Source organism: Haliotis cracherodii, unplaced genomic scaffold (genome assembly GCF_022045235.1).
Source record: "Haliotis cracherodii isolate W230 unplaced genomic scaffold, xgHalCrac1.p SCAF_32, whole genome shotgun sequence".
In the NCBI taxonomy this organism is placed as follows: Eukaryota; Metazoa; Mollusca; class Gastropoda; order Lepetellida; family Haliotidae; genus Haliotis; species Haliotis cracherodii.
In genome coordinates, this window is record NW_027266289.1 from 2,786,693 (window position 1) to 2,804,442 (window position 17,750).

The 17,750-nt window shown below is 40.3% G+C and overlaps 1 protein-coding gene across 8 annotated transcripts in view; it reads right to left on the reverse strand.

The window, feature by feature from the left end:
• Positions 1-330: 330 nt before the first annotated feature.
• The window catches only part of LOC139477180 (tight junction protein ZO-1-like), a 125,081-nt gene continuing 107,661 nt past the window's right edge, over positions 331-17,750 (reverse strand). For 6 of the 8 annotated variants that reach the window (XM_071259734.1, XM_071259731.1, XM_071259732.1 and 3 more), the window contains exons 27-32: positions 11,501-11,659; positions 10,613-10,951; positions 6,637-6,737; positions 4,772-4,882; positions 4,275-4,418; positions 331-3,308 (exon numbers count right to left, since the gene is read on the reverse strand). In XM_071259734.1, the coding sequence (XP_071115835.1) occupies positions 3,205-3,308; positions 4,275-4,418; positions 4,772-4,882; positions 6,637-6,737; positions 10,613-10,951; positions 11,501-11,659 (958 nt within the window). In that variant the 3' untranslated portion in view covers positions 331-3,204. Of the gene's footprint in view, positions 3,309-4,274; positions 4,419-4,771; positions 4,883-6,636; positions 6,738-10,612; positions 10,952-11,500; positions 11,660-13,977; positions 14,206-17,750 lie in introns of all 8 variants that reach the window. The other 2 variants (XM_071259738.1, XM_071259737.1) reach the window with 2 other exon arrangements.

Consider the following 17,750-nt stretch of genomic DNA (forward strand, 5'->3'; position numbering starts at 1 on the left):
ACACGTGTTTGAAATTCTCATAATGACTTTCGACTGAGTGAAGGGCTTGTCTGGTAGTATGAGTTATTCTGTCAACAAGTGTGTTTGAAATTCTTACAATGAGGTCCGACTGAGGGAAGGGCTTGTCTGGTGGTGTGTGTTATTTTGTCAACACGTGTGTTTTAGATTCTCATAATGAGGTCAGACTGAGTGAATTGTTTGTCTGGTGGAATGCGTTATTCTGTCAATATGTGAGTATGAATGGACTGACTTTGTCCGTTTATGACTCCTGTGAGATTGGACTACTGCTTAATTAAACAGAAAACAAGTCATTATTTGAGTTTGTTTTATTCTCTTGTTTTTGTTCCACGGACTTCCGTTCCTTTTCTGATGATCTTCATCGGTGTTCAATAATCTCAGCTGGATAAACCTACACTAACATACATGGCTTTATACCTCCAGCAGTTGTCTCCCTTACATCTGCTAGGTGCTCAGTAATATCAAGTGGATAAACCTTCGCTATCTGCATGGCTCTAAATACACAGCAGTTGTTTCCCCTGATGTATCAGAACATATTTTACTGCTACTTATGCGAACATTATTGTCTTTCTAGGAGAGACAATAATTATTCAGGGGAGATAACTACAGCTGAATAGAAATAAGTGCAGCTGAAACGGAGACGAATAAATCAGGGGACGTAAAAGTTAAGGTAGTGGGATGACTGTTTTTGAAGAGCAGCCAAATTATTACTCAGGGGAATAACAATGTACTAAGGGAAATAACTGTGTACTAAGGGAAATAACTGCATCAAGACCACTTGTAGATCAGGGGAGACAACTGTGTCTGAACACAGGTGAAGGTGGTGCTACACAACTACCCAGGCAGCTGTAACTGAAGGACGAACTAAAATCAAATGAAAAAGTGGATGAGTGTAATAAATGGACATAATCACAACCTTGTACATAACATGACCAATGAAATATAAGTAGATTGTGTGTGATATGGTTGTCCCAGTAAACAGGGCACCTGCTGTAGATTCTGGATGGACATTGTGTTGGGTCTGACTTGATATCCTGCTCCTAGTGCCAAGCATGCTCGAAGTAGATCTTCTTCAAAGTTCAAAATTCTTCAAACTGGAGTATTTTGACATTAAAATGTTGCCAGTTGAGGAATGTTTTATGACAAGCTAATTCTTGACATTTTGCTATACAGCTGATACAAACTGAAGTATTACCTGGTCACAATAATGTCATGACCAATATGTTTGATGTGTGGCCTGTTGTTGTGGCATAGTTCGGTAGATGCTGCCAGGGAGAGAGAGAGAAGGAACCACAGAGGGGAGGATGACAGACTGAGAAGATACAGTGAAAAATCTGTACGCATACACTGCGATGCCCTCCCTTGATGACCTACAGTCCAGACACTGGAAACAATGTTACTGACCGTGACTGAAATCAAGAGGATGTTGCTGTCTTTGGGTGACGATAGAGGAGAAACATCTGTGGCCTGATATGAGAGCTGTATGTGCTGAAATCAGCAAATGCTTGGACCCCAGTCCGTCCTCCAGTACGTCATGTAAAACAATGACTGAAGGTGTTCAGATCTGAGGCCTGAACTTCTGTCTAAAACTATCATTGGTGCTGGCTACAGTGTCGATATGGAGAAAATTATGTTACTTATGGACTGACAGTGTTCAGATCGGAGGCCTGAATTTCTGGACTACAATGACTATGATGTACTAGTGCTGGCTACAGTGTAGATACAGAGGATATGGTGGCTATGTACAGTACAGAGATTCGACATCGAGCAGCACTTAGTGCCACAATGTTTTGATTTTCAGCATCAATCTAGCACTAAATAGATAATAAAATATAAAACAAGCATCTCTCGCTCAAGTTCGTCATCTGCCCAAAACAGCAGAGACTCGATCCTGTCTATTTAAGAATCTGCGCTCAACATGATGCCTCAGGAACATTGACTGTAGGCAGGCAGGAGGAATCTGAGCTCAATATATATGTGCGATACATTCACGACATACACAGACATTGAACCTGGGCAAGAGATGCCAGGACATGGTTCTAACAACAATAATACTGACATGTAGCACAAAACTGGGGATCTAACAACGAACAACAGTATTCTTCCTTCATACAACACAGTGCACAACCTTGGGGTGTTAACAACGAACAACACAGATGAACATCACAGAGACATAATGGAGCAGGACTAAATATATAAGAATCTATGTACATATAGGTAAATATAGTTAAAACAACTAGAAAATGCTGTTTATATAAAACACTGAGGTTGATGCCATTGTCTGCCATTACGACAAATACAGTTTGTCTCAACAGGCGTCATTTCTCATAACTGATATATTGTCTTCGAAACCAGTACAGGTTGTGTGAACAGGTGACCTGTCTCAGCACTGACACATTATCTGTCTTTAAAACCAGTGCAGTTCAACTGTCACAAGCCTGGTCTCCTGTAGTTTGATTGACATGGTCTGATGTAACACAGACCATCTTCTCCTTCAGAAGCGTAAATTTGGTCTCTGGTCTGATCTGTCACAGACCTTGCTTTGATTACTCAGTTGGGAAACACATCATTCACAACACATCATTCACAACATCAGACATGATATGAAGAAGACCCACTTGTCCATCGTGGCAGTATTTTGTATCGACCCATCTCCAGCAACATGGAACAAGGACAACATGGTTATGTTCTCCAGGAATGTTTCTTCTACTGTTTTCCCCACGAGGTCCTCAGTCTTTAGTAATTACTCGAGCTAACAAAGACATACCAGATCTCCTTTAATGTTTTACCACCCGGTCACTTGGACACACTTCCTCAGTATTCAGTAATCACGAGCTGATAGAGTGAACATTACAGATCTCACTTTTTATATCCGTGTGTCCACTCCTTGTCATTGTCTGAGGTGGCAGTGTCCAGACAGTAATATATCCTTGCCCACAGAATCACAGAGTAAAACACTGAAACACTGGCCTACAGTAACTGTAGAGTGTGTCCATATAAGTACAATCAATTGAGTTCCCAAACACTTGTAGTCAACTGGTTAGAGAGCACTATGGGATGGTGTGAGTCACAGTTCTCCTATGCTTGAAGTCAACCGGTTAGAGGGCACTATGGGATGGTGTGACTCACAGTTCCCCAATGCTTGAAGTCAACTCATATGAGAGCACTATGGAATGGTATTCAGTATCAGAAGTGGTCGACAAGTACTGAGACACTGTTCTTGCTGACGTGGCCCTGGGTGACACCCTCCATCCCTGCGAGTGACATGTTCTGCCACTTGGTCGGCTGCCCTGAAACATCAGTCAGGATGATGTAACAACACTTTGAGATAAACAACACTTTGATATTCACAATACTTGGTATATACAATACTTGAGATAAATAAACTTGAGATAAACAACACTTTGAGATTCACAACACTTGGTATACACAATACTTGAGATAAAGAAACTCGATGTAAACAACACTTTGAGATTCACAATACTTGGTATATACAATACTTGAGATAAAAAAAATTGGATATAAACAACACTTTGAGATATACAATACTTGAGATAAGCGGCAATTTGAGATGTACATACATGAGATTAGTAACACTCTGAAATTTACAATACAATACTTTACAATAAATAAACACTGAAACAATTAACACTTCAATTAACTTTCCTTAGACATAAGCAACACTTTGCAATTAATAAAACAACCATGAATACAATAGTCTGAGATAAGAAATTCTTTGAGATAAACAACAACTGAAATTACATTTTGAAATTGTCAATAATTTGAAATAAATATCATTTGAGATAAAACTTTGAGACAAGCATCACAATCAACAAAAGAAAGCTTTAACAATACTTTTGATCAACACTGCTTTGAGAAAAACACTTTGAGATAAGAAACACTTTGAGATAATAATCACTTTGAAACAAACAACCCTTAGAGATAAGCAACACTTTGTGATAAGCAACACTTCGAGATAAGCAACACTTTGAGATAAGCAACACTTTGAGATGAACAACACTTTGAAACAAACAACCCTTTGAGATAAGCAACACTTTGAGATAAACAACACTTTGAGATAAGCAACACTTTAAGATAAACAACACTTTGAGATAAACAACACTTTGAAACAAACAACCCTTTGAGATAAGCAACACTTTGAGATAAACGACACTTTGAGATAAGCAACACTTCGAGATAAGCAACACTTTGAGACGAGCAACACAAGGAATATAACGGATGCCGCAGCTACTGACCTGAGGGTGAGTCGCTGGACTTGAGTGCGAAGGACCAACTCTCGGGGTTGACAGAGGCACAGTGGGGAAGTCGCAGCTCCACCGGGGTATTGAACTTGAGTCCGTGAGGCCCACACATCACCAGGGGACTGAGGAGAGTCTCACCTGGAGAAACACACAAACACAGTCCTGTAGAAGTCTACTCAGCAGACAAGTAATTATCATTCACATATTCATTAGTGTCTCGTGTTTGTTTGTCATCTACAGTTTTGTCCAGCAAAACTCCAGCCATAATAACCGCATTTGAGAAAACCCAAGTATGTTAGCAACTATCAACACTGATGGGGTACAATGAAACACAATCAAACAAGTTACATGACTGACAACAGGATCCATTAAGTCGCTCCATTAAGACCGCTTATGACTATCAAATGTTGCTGGGGACCAATTCCTGTTGAGAAGGAAACACTGGACTTGTTGCTACAAGTGACAAGTGACAGAAGACCACTGGCACCTACCTTTGTCTTTGTCAAGGGGCGGCAGTATGCTGTTGTCCCGACACACCTTGAAGTAGATCTCCTGCTTTATCCCTCCATGAATGGCTCCTTTGGGTACCACAATACTCACACCTGTGTCACAGAGGTGTACATGATGCATATGTGTTTAGGAACGGAGAATGACAATTTCATCATATGCAAAAATGTTCATGAATAGGAAATCCTCTGATGGCTAATATCTAATCCCCTAAATGAACTTTCTTTGCAGAAATGAAAAGAATATGTTTAAATGTTTTTGCAGATGAAAAGAAAATGTTTAAATGTGTTTGCAGATGTAAAGAATATGTCTAAATGTGTTTGCAAATGAAAGGAATATGTCTCAATGAAAGAAATATGTCTAAATGTGTTTACAAATGAAAAGGATATGTTTAAATGTGTTTGCAGATGAAATTAAAATGTCTAAATGTGTTTGCAGATGAAAAGAATATGTCTGAATGTGTTTGCAAATGAAAGGAATATGTCTTAATGTGTTTGCAGGTGAAAAGAATATGTCTAAATCTGCTTGCAGGTGAAAAGAATATGTCTAAATGTGTTTGCAGATGTAAAGAATATGTCTAAATGTGTTTACAAATGAAACGAATATGTCTTAATGTGTTTACAAATGAAAAGAATATCTTTAATATGTTTGCAGATGAAAAACATGTTTAAATGTGTTTATGAATGAAACGAATATGTCTAAATGTGTTTACAAATGAAAAGAAAATGTTTAAATGTGTTTGCAGATGAAAATACAATGTGTAAATGTGTTTAGAGATGAAAAGAATATGTCTAATTGTGTTTGCAGGTGAAAAGAATATGTCTAAATGTGTTTGCAGATGTAAAGAATATGTCTAAATGTGTTTGCAGGTGAAAAGAATATGTCTAAATGTGTTTGCAGGTGAAAAGAATATGTCTAAATCTGTTTGCAGATGAAAACATATGTCTAAATGTGTTTACAAATGAAAGGAATATGTTTCATGTGTTTGCACATGAAAAACATGTCTAAATGTGTTTACAAATGAAATGAATATGTCTAAATGTGTTTACAAATGAAAAGAATATGTTTAATATGTTTGCAGATGAAAAACATGTCTAAATGTGTTTACAAATGAAAGGAATATGTCTAAATGTGTTTGCAGATGAAAGTAAAATGTGTAAATGAGTTTACAAATTAAAAGAATATGTCTAAATGTGTTTGCAGATGAAAAAAAAAAGTCTAAATGTGTTTGCAGGTGAAAAGAATATGTCTAAATGTGTCTACAGATGTAAAGAATATGTCTAAATGTGTCTACAGATGTAAAGAATATGTCTAAATGTGTCTACAGATGTAAAGAATATGTCTAAATGTGTCTACAGATGTAAAGAATATGACTGTACGTATGTCTGAATATGACTGATAGATAAGAAGTTTAAGAGTTGAAGTATATGTTAAAATGTGGCAATAAATAGGAACGATTCCTAAGGTCATGGGTAGATGTGTTGATGGATTGGAAAAAACCTTCTTTGATAAATGTGCTTGTGGACATGAAGTGTGAAGACTGCCTTAGGAAAATGTGCTTTCTTCACAAAATGTAGAGGATGCCTGGACCTGTACGAGGAAAGGGAGAGGCCATGTTTGGGAAATGTTTGTGTACTGTGAAGAACGTCTGACCATTCGTTTGTAAAGGGAAAGGCGAAGTTTGGAAAATGTTTGTGTACTGTGAAGAACATCTGAACATCCGTTTGTAAAGGGAAAGGTGATGTTTGGGAAATGTTTGTGTACTGTGAAGAACATCTGAACATCCGTTTGTAAAGGGAAAGGCAATGTTTGGGAAATGTTTGTGTACTGTGAAGAACATCTGTTGTACCTGTTTCCCTAGATTCCAGCACTCCACCCTCGGCGTCAAACACTCCGCGCGCCGTCGCCACCACCGTGTGTCTCTCGTCTACATCCTGGTGGAAGTCACTTCTGAAAACAGAGATAGCCACTGAATTAGAGTACCGTCTGGTTTCATTCAAGCAAGTCACACATGTTACACAGTACTGAAACTGAACACAATGTTGCACTTTTACACAGGACTGTTGCTAACACAATGTTGCACTGTTACACAGGACTGTTGCTAACACAATGTTGCACTGTTTCACTGAACTGAAACTAAACACATTGTTGCACTGTCATGTCACAAACTACTGTAGCTATACACACTGTCACACACTACTGTAGCTATACACGATCACACACTACTGTAGCTAGACACACACTGTCACACACTACTGTTGCTATACACACTGTCACACACTACTGTAGCTATACACGATCACACACTACTGTAGCTAGACACACACTGTCACACACTACTGTTGCTATACACACTGTCACACACTACTGTAGCTATACACGATCACACACTACTGTAGCTAGACACACACTGTCACACACTACTGTTGCTATACACACTGTCACACACTACTGTTGCTATACACACAGTCACACACTACTGTAGCTAGACATACACTGTCACACACTACTGTTGCTATACACAGTCACACACTACTGTAGCTAGACATACACTGCCACACACTACTGTAGCTATACACACAGTCACACACTACTGTAGCTAGACATACACTGTCACACACTACTGTTGCTATACAGTCACACACTACTGTAGCTATACAGTCACACACAACTATAGCTATAGTCATACACTACTGTAGCTATACACACAGTCACACACTACTGTAGCTATACACACAGTCACACACTACTGTAGCTAGACATACACTGTCACACACTACTGTAGCTATACACACAGTCACACACTACTGTAGCTAGACATACACTGTCACACACTACTGTTGCTATACACAGTCACACACTACTGTAGCTATACAGTCACACACAACTATAGCTATAGTCATACACTAATGTAGCTATACACACTGTCACACACTACTGTAGCTATACACAGTCACACACTACTTTAGCTATACAGTCACACACAACTATAGCTATAGTCATATACTACTGTAGCTATACACACAGTCACACACTACTGTAGCTATACACAGTCACACACTACTGTAGCTATACACAGTCACACACTACTGTAGCTATAGTCATACACTACTGTAGCTATACACACAGTCACACACTACTGTTACTATACACAGTCACACACTACTTTAGCTATACAGTCACACACAACTGTAGCTATAGTCATACACTACTGTAGCTATACACACAGTCACACACTACTGTAGCTATACACAGTCACACACTACTGTAGCTATACACAGTCACACACTACTGTAGCTATAGTCATACACTACTGTAGCTATACACACAGTCACACACTACTGTTACTATACAGTCACACACTACTTTAGCTATACAGTCACACACAACTGTAGCTATAGTCATACACTACTGTAGCTATACACACAGTCACACACTACTGTAGCTATACACAGTCACACACTACTGTTGCTATACTGTCACACACAACTGTAGCTAAAAACGGTCACACACTACTGTAGCTATACAGTCACACACTACTGTGGCTAGACATACACTGTCACACACTACTGTTGCTATACACAGTCACACACTACTGTTGCTATACACAGTCACACACTAATGTAGCTATACACACTGTCACACACTACTGTAGCTATACACACTGTCACACAATACTGTTGCTATACACAGTCACACACTACTGTAGCTATACAGTCACACACAACTGTAGCTATAGTCATACACTATTGTAGCAATACATAGTCACACACTACTGTAGCTATAAACACAGTCACACGCTAGTGAAGCTATACATGGTCACACACTACTGTAGTTATACACGGTCACATACTACTGTAGCTATACACGCTGTCATACACTACTGTAGCTATACTGTCACACACTACTGTAGCTATACACACAGTCACACACTACTGTAGCTATAGACATATTTTCACATACTACTGTAGCTATAGACACTGTCAGGCACTACTGAAGCTATACACACAGTCACACTACTGTAGCTATACACAGTGCAACACACTACTGTAGCTATACACAGTCACACACTAGTGTAGCTATACACACTGTAACACACTACTGTAGCTATACACACTGTAGCTATACACACTGTAACACACTACTGTAGCTATATACACCGTCACACACTAGTGTAGCTATACACACTGTAACACACTACTGTAGCTATACACCCAGTCACACACTACTCTAGCTATCCACACTGTCACACTACTGTAGCTATACACACTGTCACACACTACAGTAGCTATACACACTGTCACACACTACTGTTGCTATACACACTGTCACACACTACTGTAGTTATAAACACTGTCACACACTATTGTAGCTATACACAGTCACACATTACTGTAACTATACACACAGTCACACTACTGTAGCTATATACACTGCCACATACTACTGTAGCTATACACACTGACACACACTACTGTAGCTATATACACTGTCACACACTACTGTAGCTATACTGTCACACACTACTGTAGCTATACACACTGTCACACACTAATGTAGCTAAACAGACTAATGTCCAGCCCATGTCCAGCCCATGTCTAGCCCATGTCTAGCTCATGACTTGCCCACGTCTAGCTCATGACTAGCCCATGTCTAACTCATGACTTGCTCATGTCTAGATCATGACTAGCCCATGTCTAACCAATGTCTAGCTCATGTCTAGCCCATGTCTAGCTCATGACTAGCCAATGTCTAGCTCATGTCTAGCCTATGTCTAACACATGTCTAGGTCATGCCTAGGTCATGACTAGCTCATGTCTTGCTCTTGTCTCGCTCATGACTAGCCAATGTCTAGCTCATGTCTAGCTCATGTCTAGCCAATGTCTAGCTCATGTATAGCTCATGTCTAGCCAATGTCTAGCTCATGTCTAGCTCATGTCTAGCCGATGTCTAGCTCATGACTAGCCCATGTCTAGTCCATGTCTAGCTCATTTCTAGCCCATGTATAGCTCATTTCTAGCCCATGTCTAGCTCATATCTTGCCCATGTCTAGCTCATGTATAGCCGATGTCTAGCTCATGACTTGCCCACGTCTAGCCCATGTCTAGCTTATGTCTAGTTCATGACTAGCCCATGTCTAGCTCATTTCTAGCCCATGTCTAGCTCATTTCTAGCCCATGTCTAGCTCATATCTTGCCCATGTCTAGCCGATGTCTAGCTCATGACTAGCCCATGTCTGGCTCATGTCTAATCCATGTCTAGCTCATGTCTAGCCGATGTCTAGCCGATGTCTAGCCCATGTCTAGCCCATGTCTAGCTCATGTCTAGCTCATGACTTGCCCACGTCTAGCTCATGTCTAGCCCATGTCTAGCTCATGTCTAGTTCATGACTAGCCCATGTCTAGCTCATGTCTAGTCCATGTCAAGCTCATTTCTAGCCCATGTCTAGCTAATTTCTAGCCCATGTCTAGCTCATATCTTGCCCATGTCTAGCTCATGACTAGCCTCTGTCTAGCTCATGTCTAGCTCATGTCTTGCTCATATCTAGCTCATGGCTAGCCCATGTCTAGCTCATGTCTAGCTCATGGCTAGCCTCTGTCTAGCTCACGTCTAGCCCATGTCTAGCTCATGTCTTGCTCATGTCTAGCTCGTGGCTAGCCCATGTCTAGCCTCTGTCTAGCTTGGGTCGTCGTACAGATGTAAAAATCTAACAGTTTTGGCAGTATTTAATATTTTCCTTGTCTTTGATAAGTGGTTCTAGCTACACATGTGCTTCAAGAGATCTGCTGAGAGTGAGTGAGTGAATGAGTGAGTGAGTGTCTTACCCCAATATTACCGTTTCCGGGGTCGAAACGCTGTCCGACGTACCACCACCATCCGTGTCACCTGACCTATCTGAGTTAGCCTCGCTTTCATTCACACTAGCCTCACTCTCAATATCTCTAGCCTCATTCCCATTGCCCTTAGCCTCATTCTGATTATCCTTAGCCTCGCTTTGGTGTTTGTTGTTATCAGCAGCTTGCCCATTGTAAGAGTTGAAGTTTGGAGGGGGAGGGAGAGTGGGAGGGGGAGGTTTGAATTGGGGGGGTATTGTTTGAGGTAGAAGAGGAGGGGGTGGTGGAGGTGGGAGGGTAGGAGGGGGAGGTCGGGAAGTGGGTCCCTTCCTGAAGCAGAGTAGAGAAGAAGAAACACAGAATAAGTACATGAGAGATGGCAAACATAGCAAGCCTACTACCCCTAGTAACCTGACTGAGAGTAACACAGCACTAGCAAGCCTAGTAACCTGGGTATGTTAGTAACAAGCCAAGAAGGACACCAGGTTAGTAGTGAATACAATGTGTCTACAGTATAGTAACGAATTACAGTTTCATTTGCATGTCAATAACCATCTTACAGTCTTACAGTATTTGTATCTCAAAGCACATTTCTGTAGTGGCAACAATTACTGAAACACATGCGGAAAATAGGAAATATTTGTAAAAGCAAAGCAATTTCATTACTTACAATAATACTTAGAAGGGATACTACAGGTAGATACAGTAATACAAAATGAAGAAAACGTTGTAATGCAAAGCATAAAAATCATCTGGCACCCTTCGTTGAAACTGATCATGTAAAAATCTATGTTGAATCTCAACAGAACAGACTAAGCAGACACAAGAAGACACTGCCACACTAACACAGACACTAGTGACTTGTCCTGCCCCACTCACTTGACACTGTCGGAGATGATCCTGGCGATGTTCTGGGCAGGTTTGCTGGGACTTGGTGGTGATGATGATGTTGGTTTCCGGTATGTCTCGAAGGCACTGCTCCGCTGCTCTGGGGGGGCAGGTGGTGGTGGGGGGAGGGGCTTCTCCTGACTTCGATCTCTGGGGAGCAACATATGTTACATGTCAAATCCTTCTATAACAAAGGAAGGCAATCCTTCTATAACAAGGGGAGGCAATCCTGACTTCGATCTCTGGGGAGCAACATATGTTACATATCAAATCCTTCTATAACAAAGGAAGGCAATCCTTCTATAACAAGGGGAGGCAATCCTGACTTGATCTCTGGGGAGCAAAATATATTATATGTCAAATCCTTCTATAACAATGGAAGGCAATCCTTCTAGAACAAGGGGAGGCAACTTTAACAAGGGGAGGCAATCCTATAAAATGCGAATGCCAGCCTTCTTTCACAAGGGTAGGTAATCTGCTTCTAACAAAAGGAGACAATCCTTTTATGACAAGTTAAGATTTCTTTCAAAAACAAAGGGAGATAAGAATTCAAAATACAAACTGGGAAGATAACTCTGTCAAATGATATTCAATATTTTAAGAACAATGGGTGGGGGTCGCCTTGTAGATAAAATCATGCCTTTTCACTTACTGCAAAGTTCTTACTTGCTTTTAATACCAATTAATTTTTTAAAGTCACAAGGTTAAGTAACACATATAGCTGTGTACAGACGTAGGACATCTCCTTACTGATGGATGAGTCCATCCCCCAACTACCTCTACCCCGGCATGCATGGAGGTTAGTGTGTGTCTATATAGCTAGAGGTCAGTGTATAGTTCTCTGTATAGTACATATATAGATATAAGGCCACTACATTACGCAGGTATACACATGGCTGCTTTGTCCTTGACAGCCATCACATTGTACCATTACAACCAAGGCGACCATGTCCGATGTCACTTGACCTGTGAAGATCCGGGGTAGTATAGATCTTCATCAACCCATGCTTGCCGTAAAAGGCGACTATGCTTATCGTAAGAGGCGACTAACGGGATCGGCTGGTCAGGCTCGCTGACTTCGTTGATGCATGTCATTGATTTCCATTACATGGATTGATGATCATGATATCAATCACTAGATTGTCTGGTCCAGACTCGATTATTTACAGACCGCTGTCATATAGCTGGAATATTGCTGAGTGCAGCATTAAACAACCAACCAACCATTACAACCAAGAATATTCCCAATCTCACAATACAGCCTGCAAATTAAGTTCACAGTTTGATTGGAACCCTCCACAAAATGTAAAATTGCTTTCACCACTTGACACCTCAACTAATACAGGTCCTTCAGCCCCGGTGAGCTACATAATTGTCAGACTAAGTGAGCTGCATAATCATCAGAGCAGCGAGCAATAGAACCATCAGACAAAGGAAGCTATATATTTATCAGATCAGGTGAGCTATGTATTCATCAGGCCAGGTGAATAAAATAACCATCAGACCAAGCAAGCTGTATAATCATCAGACCAGGTGAGCTTAATAATCATCAGACCAGGTGAGCTATCAATTATGAAACCAGGTGAGCTAAATAATTATCACACCAGTGAGCTACATTATCTTCTGACCAGGTGAGTTATATAATGAATCCAGGTGAGCTATATAATCAATCCCAGCGAGATATACAAAATTCAGACCAGGTGAGCTATAAAATCATCAGACCAATGGAACCATATCAGCTGAACAAATTAGCCATCAGACATGGTGAGATACAAAATCATAAGACCAGATGAGCTATTTAATCTTCACCAATGACAGCCCCCACATGTAACAGTGGGTCAAGTGAGACTGAAAGCAGTGACAGGTAAGCAATGAGTGAATACAGCTGACAGATCAATGTCACACCTGCACTGCACTGATAAAGAGGCCGGACTAAATCAGCCCTTGCTGTGGACGATCAGTGCAGGCGAGACAAGACCAGCTTGAGAAGCAGCAGAATGAAACTGTGGCTACAGACGCAGCAGGCGTAGACAGTCTTCACTGTTAGACGTTCTGGCAACACCAGCTGTGCCAGCAGAACATTCAACAACTTCAGATCTTGTCCACAGTTCAAGATAGCAACAGAATATATCTACAGTACAACCTTTGCCCCATTAACATCATGTATGTCATACTGGATTCAGAATCAGTCAAACAGCTCTTAAACTGTTTTAACAAAAAGAGAAACCAGGTAATTTCAGGATTCTTGAGCCCTGTTTTGTCCCTGCCAGAAATGTATACTGTCACAAACTTCCCTGAGACTATTCTGCTGCTTCTCTTGACTGAGCATAAAGATGGCCTGGTTATAGTTTTGTGAGCGGCACCCATCATAAAGACGGCCTAGTTATAGCTTTGTGAGTGGCGCCCATCATAAAGATGGCCTGGTTATAGTTTTGTGAGTGGTGCCCATCCCCTCAGTGGCAAGTTACCCCTGGAGCAGCTCCTGAGAGCTGGAGACGGATCTCCGCGAGCCATAGAAGCCCGGCGTGATGAGTCGCTTGTAGGACTCAAAGTTCTCCTTCCTACTGTCCAGAGCCCAGCTAATATGTTTCTGGGACTTGGTGGTGGGGTTGGCTAGATGGGCTAAACCCGGCTCAGACTTAGCCCGAATGCGAGTATTTTGTAAGGATCTTTCTTCTAGTTCCTCCTCATCTGTCCTGAAAGTCAAAAACTCCCTCGTGATACACACACACACATTGCAAGGGATACCTCTGAAGCTTTGGGGCATGTCAGGTAGGAACAGTTAAGTGAGTGAAGAAACAGCTTGTGTAGCTAGAAGCTGTGAGGGAGAAGGTAGCTGGCTTTAGTGTGGGTGTGTTAGTTTGGAGACATGTTCTGAAAAAAGATGAACGTCTTGTGAAATCAGTCCAAGCCCCAGGCAAAGAATTCCCAGATTTGAGTCTGTGTCTGTGCAAGGCAACATGCCATGGTTCTCAATGAAACTGGTCCTCTTATTGTGCATCTTCTCAACTTAGTGTGGAGATATATGAGACAATGAGGTCTGTGAATAATGTCAGTGTAGGCAGGTGTTGAGATGTGTGTCTGGCTGTGCTGTGGGAATAATGTCAGCGTTGGCAGGTGTTGAGATATGTGTCTGGCTGTGCTGTGGGAATAATGTCAGTGTTGGCAGGTGTTGAGATATGTGTCTGGCTGTGCTGTGGGAATAATGTCAGTGTTGGCAGGTGTTGAGATATGTGTCTGGCTGTGCTGTGGGAATAATGTCAGTGTAGGCAGGTGTTGAGATTTGTGTCTGGCTGTGCTGTGGGAATAATGTCAGTGTTGGCAGGTGTTGAGATATGTGTCTGGCTGTGCTGTGGGAATAATGTCAGTGTTGGCAGGTGTTGAGATATGTGTCTGGCTGTGCTGTGGGAATAATGTCAGCGTAGGCAGGTGCTGAGATATGTGTCTGGCTGTGCTGTGGGAATAATGCACGTAGTGACGTTCCGATCTAGATTCTTAAACCGTTATCAAGCTGGAGTGATGACGGTGGAAGAATCTACATCGAAACATTGCTGTATGAAATGAACCAGAAGTTGTTACCATGAACTGTTTTCTCCCGTTACTACAGTCAGTGCATGTGTGGACCTGTGTGCCTGTGAATGAGTAATACTGTCAGCACACACTTCACACACATTACACACCAAAATTAATGACGAAAACCTAAGATCTTTGAGAGATTGAGCTTCCCGTTTCGTTCGGTTGTCTTTATGACAAATGATGCAATGTCATGACAGAAATAAGTAGGATATTTGGCCTAACGTGCAAAAAGCTGACAGGTACTTTTAACGTCTTTAGGTATGACGCGGTCGGGGATCGAACCCCAGACCTTCCGCCCTCTGGGCGGACGCTCTACCACTAGACCACAGAGGCGGTCCTGCATGTTTTCACTTCTGATATTACCACATATGTATGTGTATGGCCAACATGAGTCAAATTGGCTGTTTTGTTGAAATTCAAGAGACCATCTAACTATGAGTCTGCCTGTGACAGTTTGGGCAGTAACCCTAACCCGTGAAAGTTTGGACAGTGTGTGGGAGGAAAGCCCAAAGGGATGCAGGTATTCGGCTCATACCTCTTTGGTGAGCATGACTATGGTGCTGACAAACCAAAACAGCACATTATGGCATGACAGACAATTGGGACACATGTCAGACAATTGGGACACATGTACCCTGTTGAGTTGATTGGTAAAGACCACATGTTTGCGCCCGCTTTTGCCATGGTGTACTACAACTAACATTATACTTTACTAATGCTTGATTTATACTTTACTATTGCTTGATTTATACTTTATTAATGCTTGATTCATCCTTTACTAATGCCTGATTTATACTTTGCTAATGCTTGATTGATGCTTTACTAATGCTTGATTTATACTTTACTAATGCTCAAATCATGCTTTACTAATGCTTGATTAATGCTCGACTAATGCTTTACTAATGCTTGATTCATGCTCGACTTAAGCTTGATTCATGCTTTACTAATGCTTGAATTATACTTTACTAATGCTTGAATCATGCTTCACCAGTGTTTGATTTATGCTTTACTAATGCTTGATTCATACTTTACTAATGCTTGATTCATGCTTTACTTATGCTTGATTGATACTTTACCAATGCTGGATTTATACTTTATTAATACTTGACTTATACTTGACTAATGCTTGATTGATACTTTATTAATACTGTACTAATGCTTGATTTATACTTTACTAATGCTTGATTTATACTTTACTAATTCTTGATTTATACTTTACTGATACTTGACCAATGCTTTCCTAATGCTTGATTTATATGTGACTAATACTTAATTGATACTTTACTAATGCTTGATGTATACTTTACTAATGCTTAAATTTTACATTACTAATGCGTGAATCAGGCGTTAGTAATACTACATTATGTTTTACTAATGCTTGATTTATGCTTTACTAATGCTTGATTCACGATATACAAATGCTTGATTCATGTTTTACAAATGCTTGATTGATGCCTTACTAATGCTTGATTCATGCTTCACTAATGCTTGATTCATGTTTCACTAATGCTTGATTCATGTTTCACTAATGCTTGATTCATGCTTCACTAATGTTTTACTAATGCTTGACTTCTTGATTTATGCTTGACTTCTTGATTTATGCTTTACTAATCCTTGATTCATGTTTTACAAATGCTTGATTCATGCATCACTAATGCTTGATTCATGCTTCACTAATGCTTTACTAATGTTTGAATCATGCTTGACTTCTTGATTTATGCTTGACTTCTTGATTTATGCTTTACTAATCCTTGATTCATGCTTTACTAATGCTTGATTCATGCTTCACTAATGCTGTGGCTGAAGAAATTGGTTTACTTCTCTTTACCTAATGCTTCCACCTGAGGAACACTTATCTCTTGTTTATTTATATTTCTTCTTAGGAATGCTTTACTTCTACTAAGCTAATACTTCTTCATGAATGGTTAACTCAGCTTAACTAATATGTCTTCAAGAAGGCTTCCTTCTGCTTAAATAATACTTTTTGAGGAATGCTTTATTTCTGCTAAACTAATACTTTTTGCGGAATGCTTTATTTCTGCTATACTAATACTTTTTGAGGAATGCTTTATTTCTGCTAAACTAATACTTTTTGAGGAATGCTTTATTTCTGCTAAACTAATATTTCATAAGGAATGATTGACTCTGCTTTACTGATTCTATTTAAGGACTGGCGTACCTCTGCTTCCCTTCTACTTAAGGAATGCTTTTTCTGCAAAACTAATACTTTTTTACTTTACTTTAATTCTATACTTCAGCTGAACCAATACCAATGATTTACTCTGCCACAATAATGCTTCTTCAGTTTATGTCTGCGTAAGGAATGCTTACCTTCTCCTTTTTAACTTCTTGAAAAGGTGCTTTACTTCTACTTAACTAATACATTGTCTTGAGGAATGCTTACTCCCTGTAAGTTCTGCTTTACTTCTACTTAACTAATACATTGTCTTGAGGAATGCTTACTCTCTGTAAGTTCTGCTTTACTTCCACTTAACTCATACATCGTCTTGAGGAATGCTTTCTCTCTGTAAGTTCTGCTTTACTTCTACTTAACTATACATCGTCTTGAGGAACACTTACTCTCTGTAAGTTCTGCTTTATGAAGACCCGGATTCGATTCCCGACATGGGTACAATGTGTGAGACCCTAAACTTAAGTGTAAACC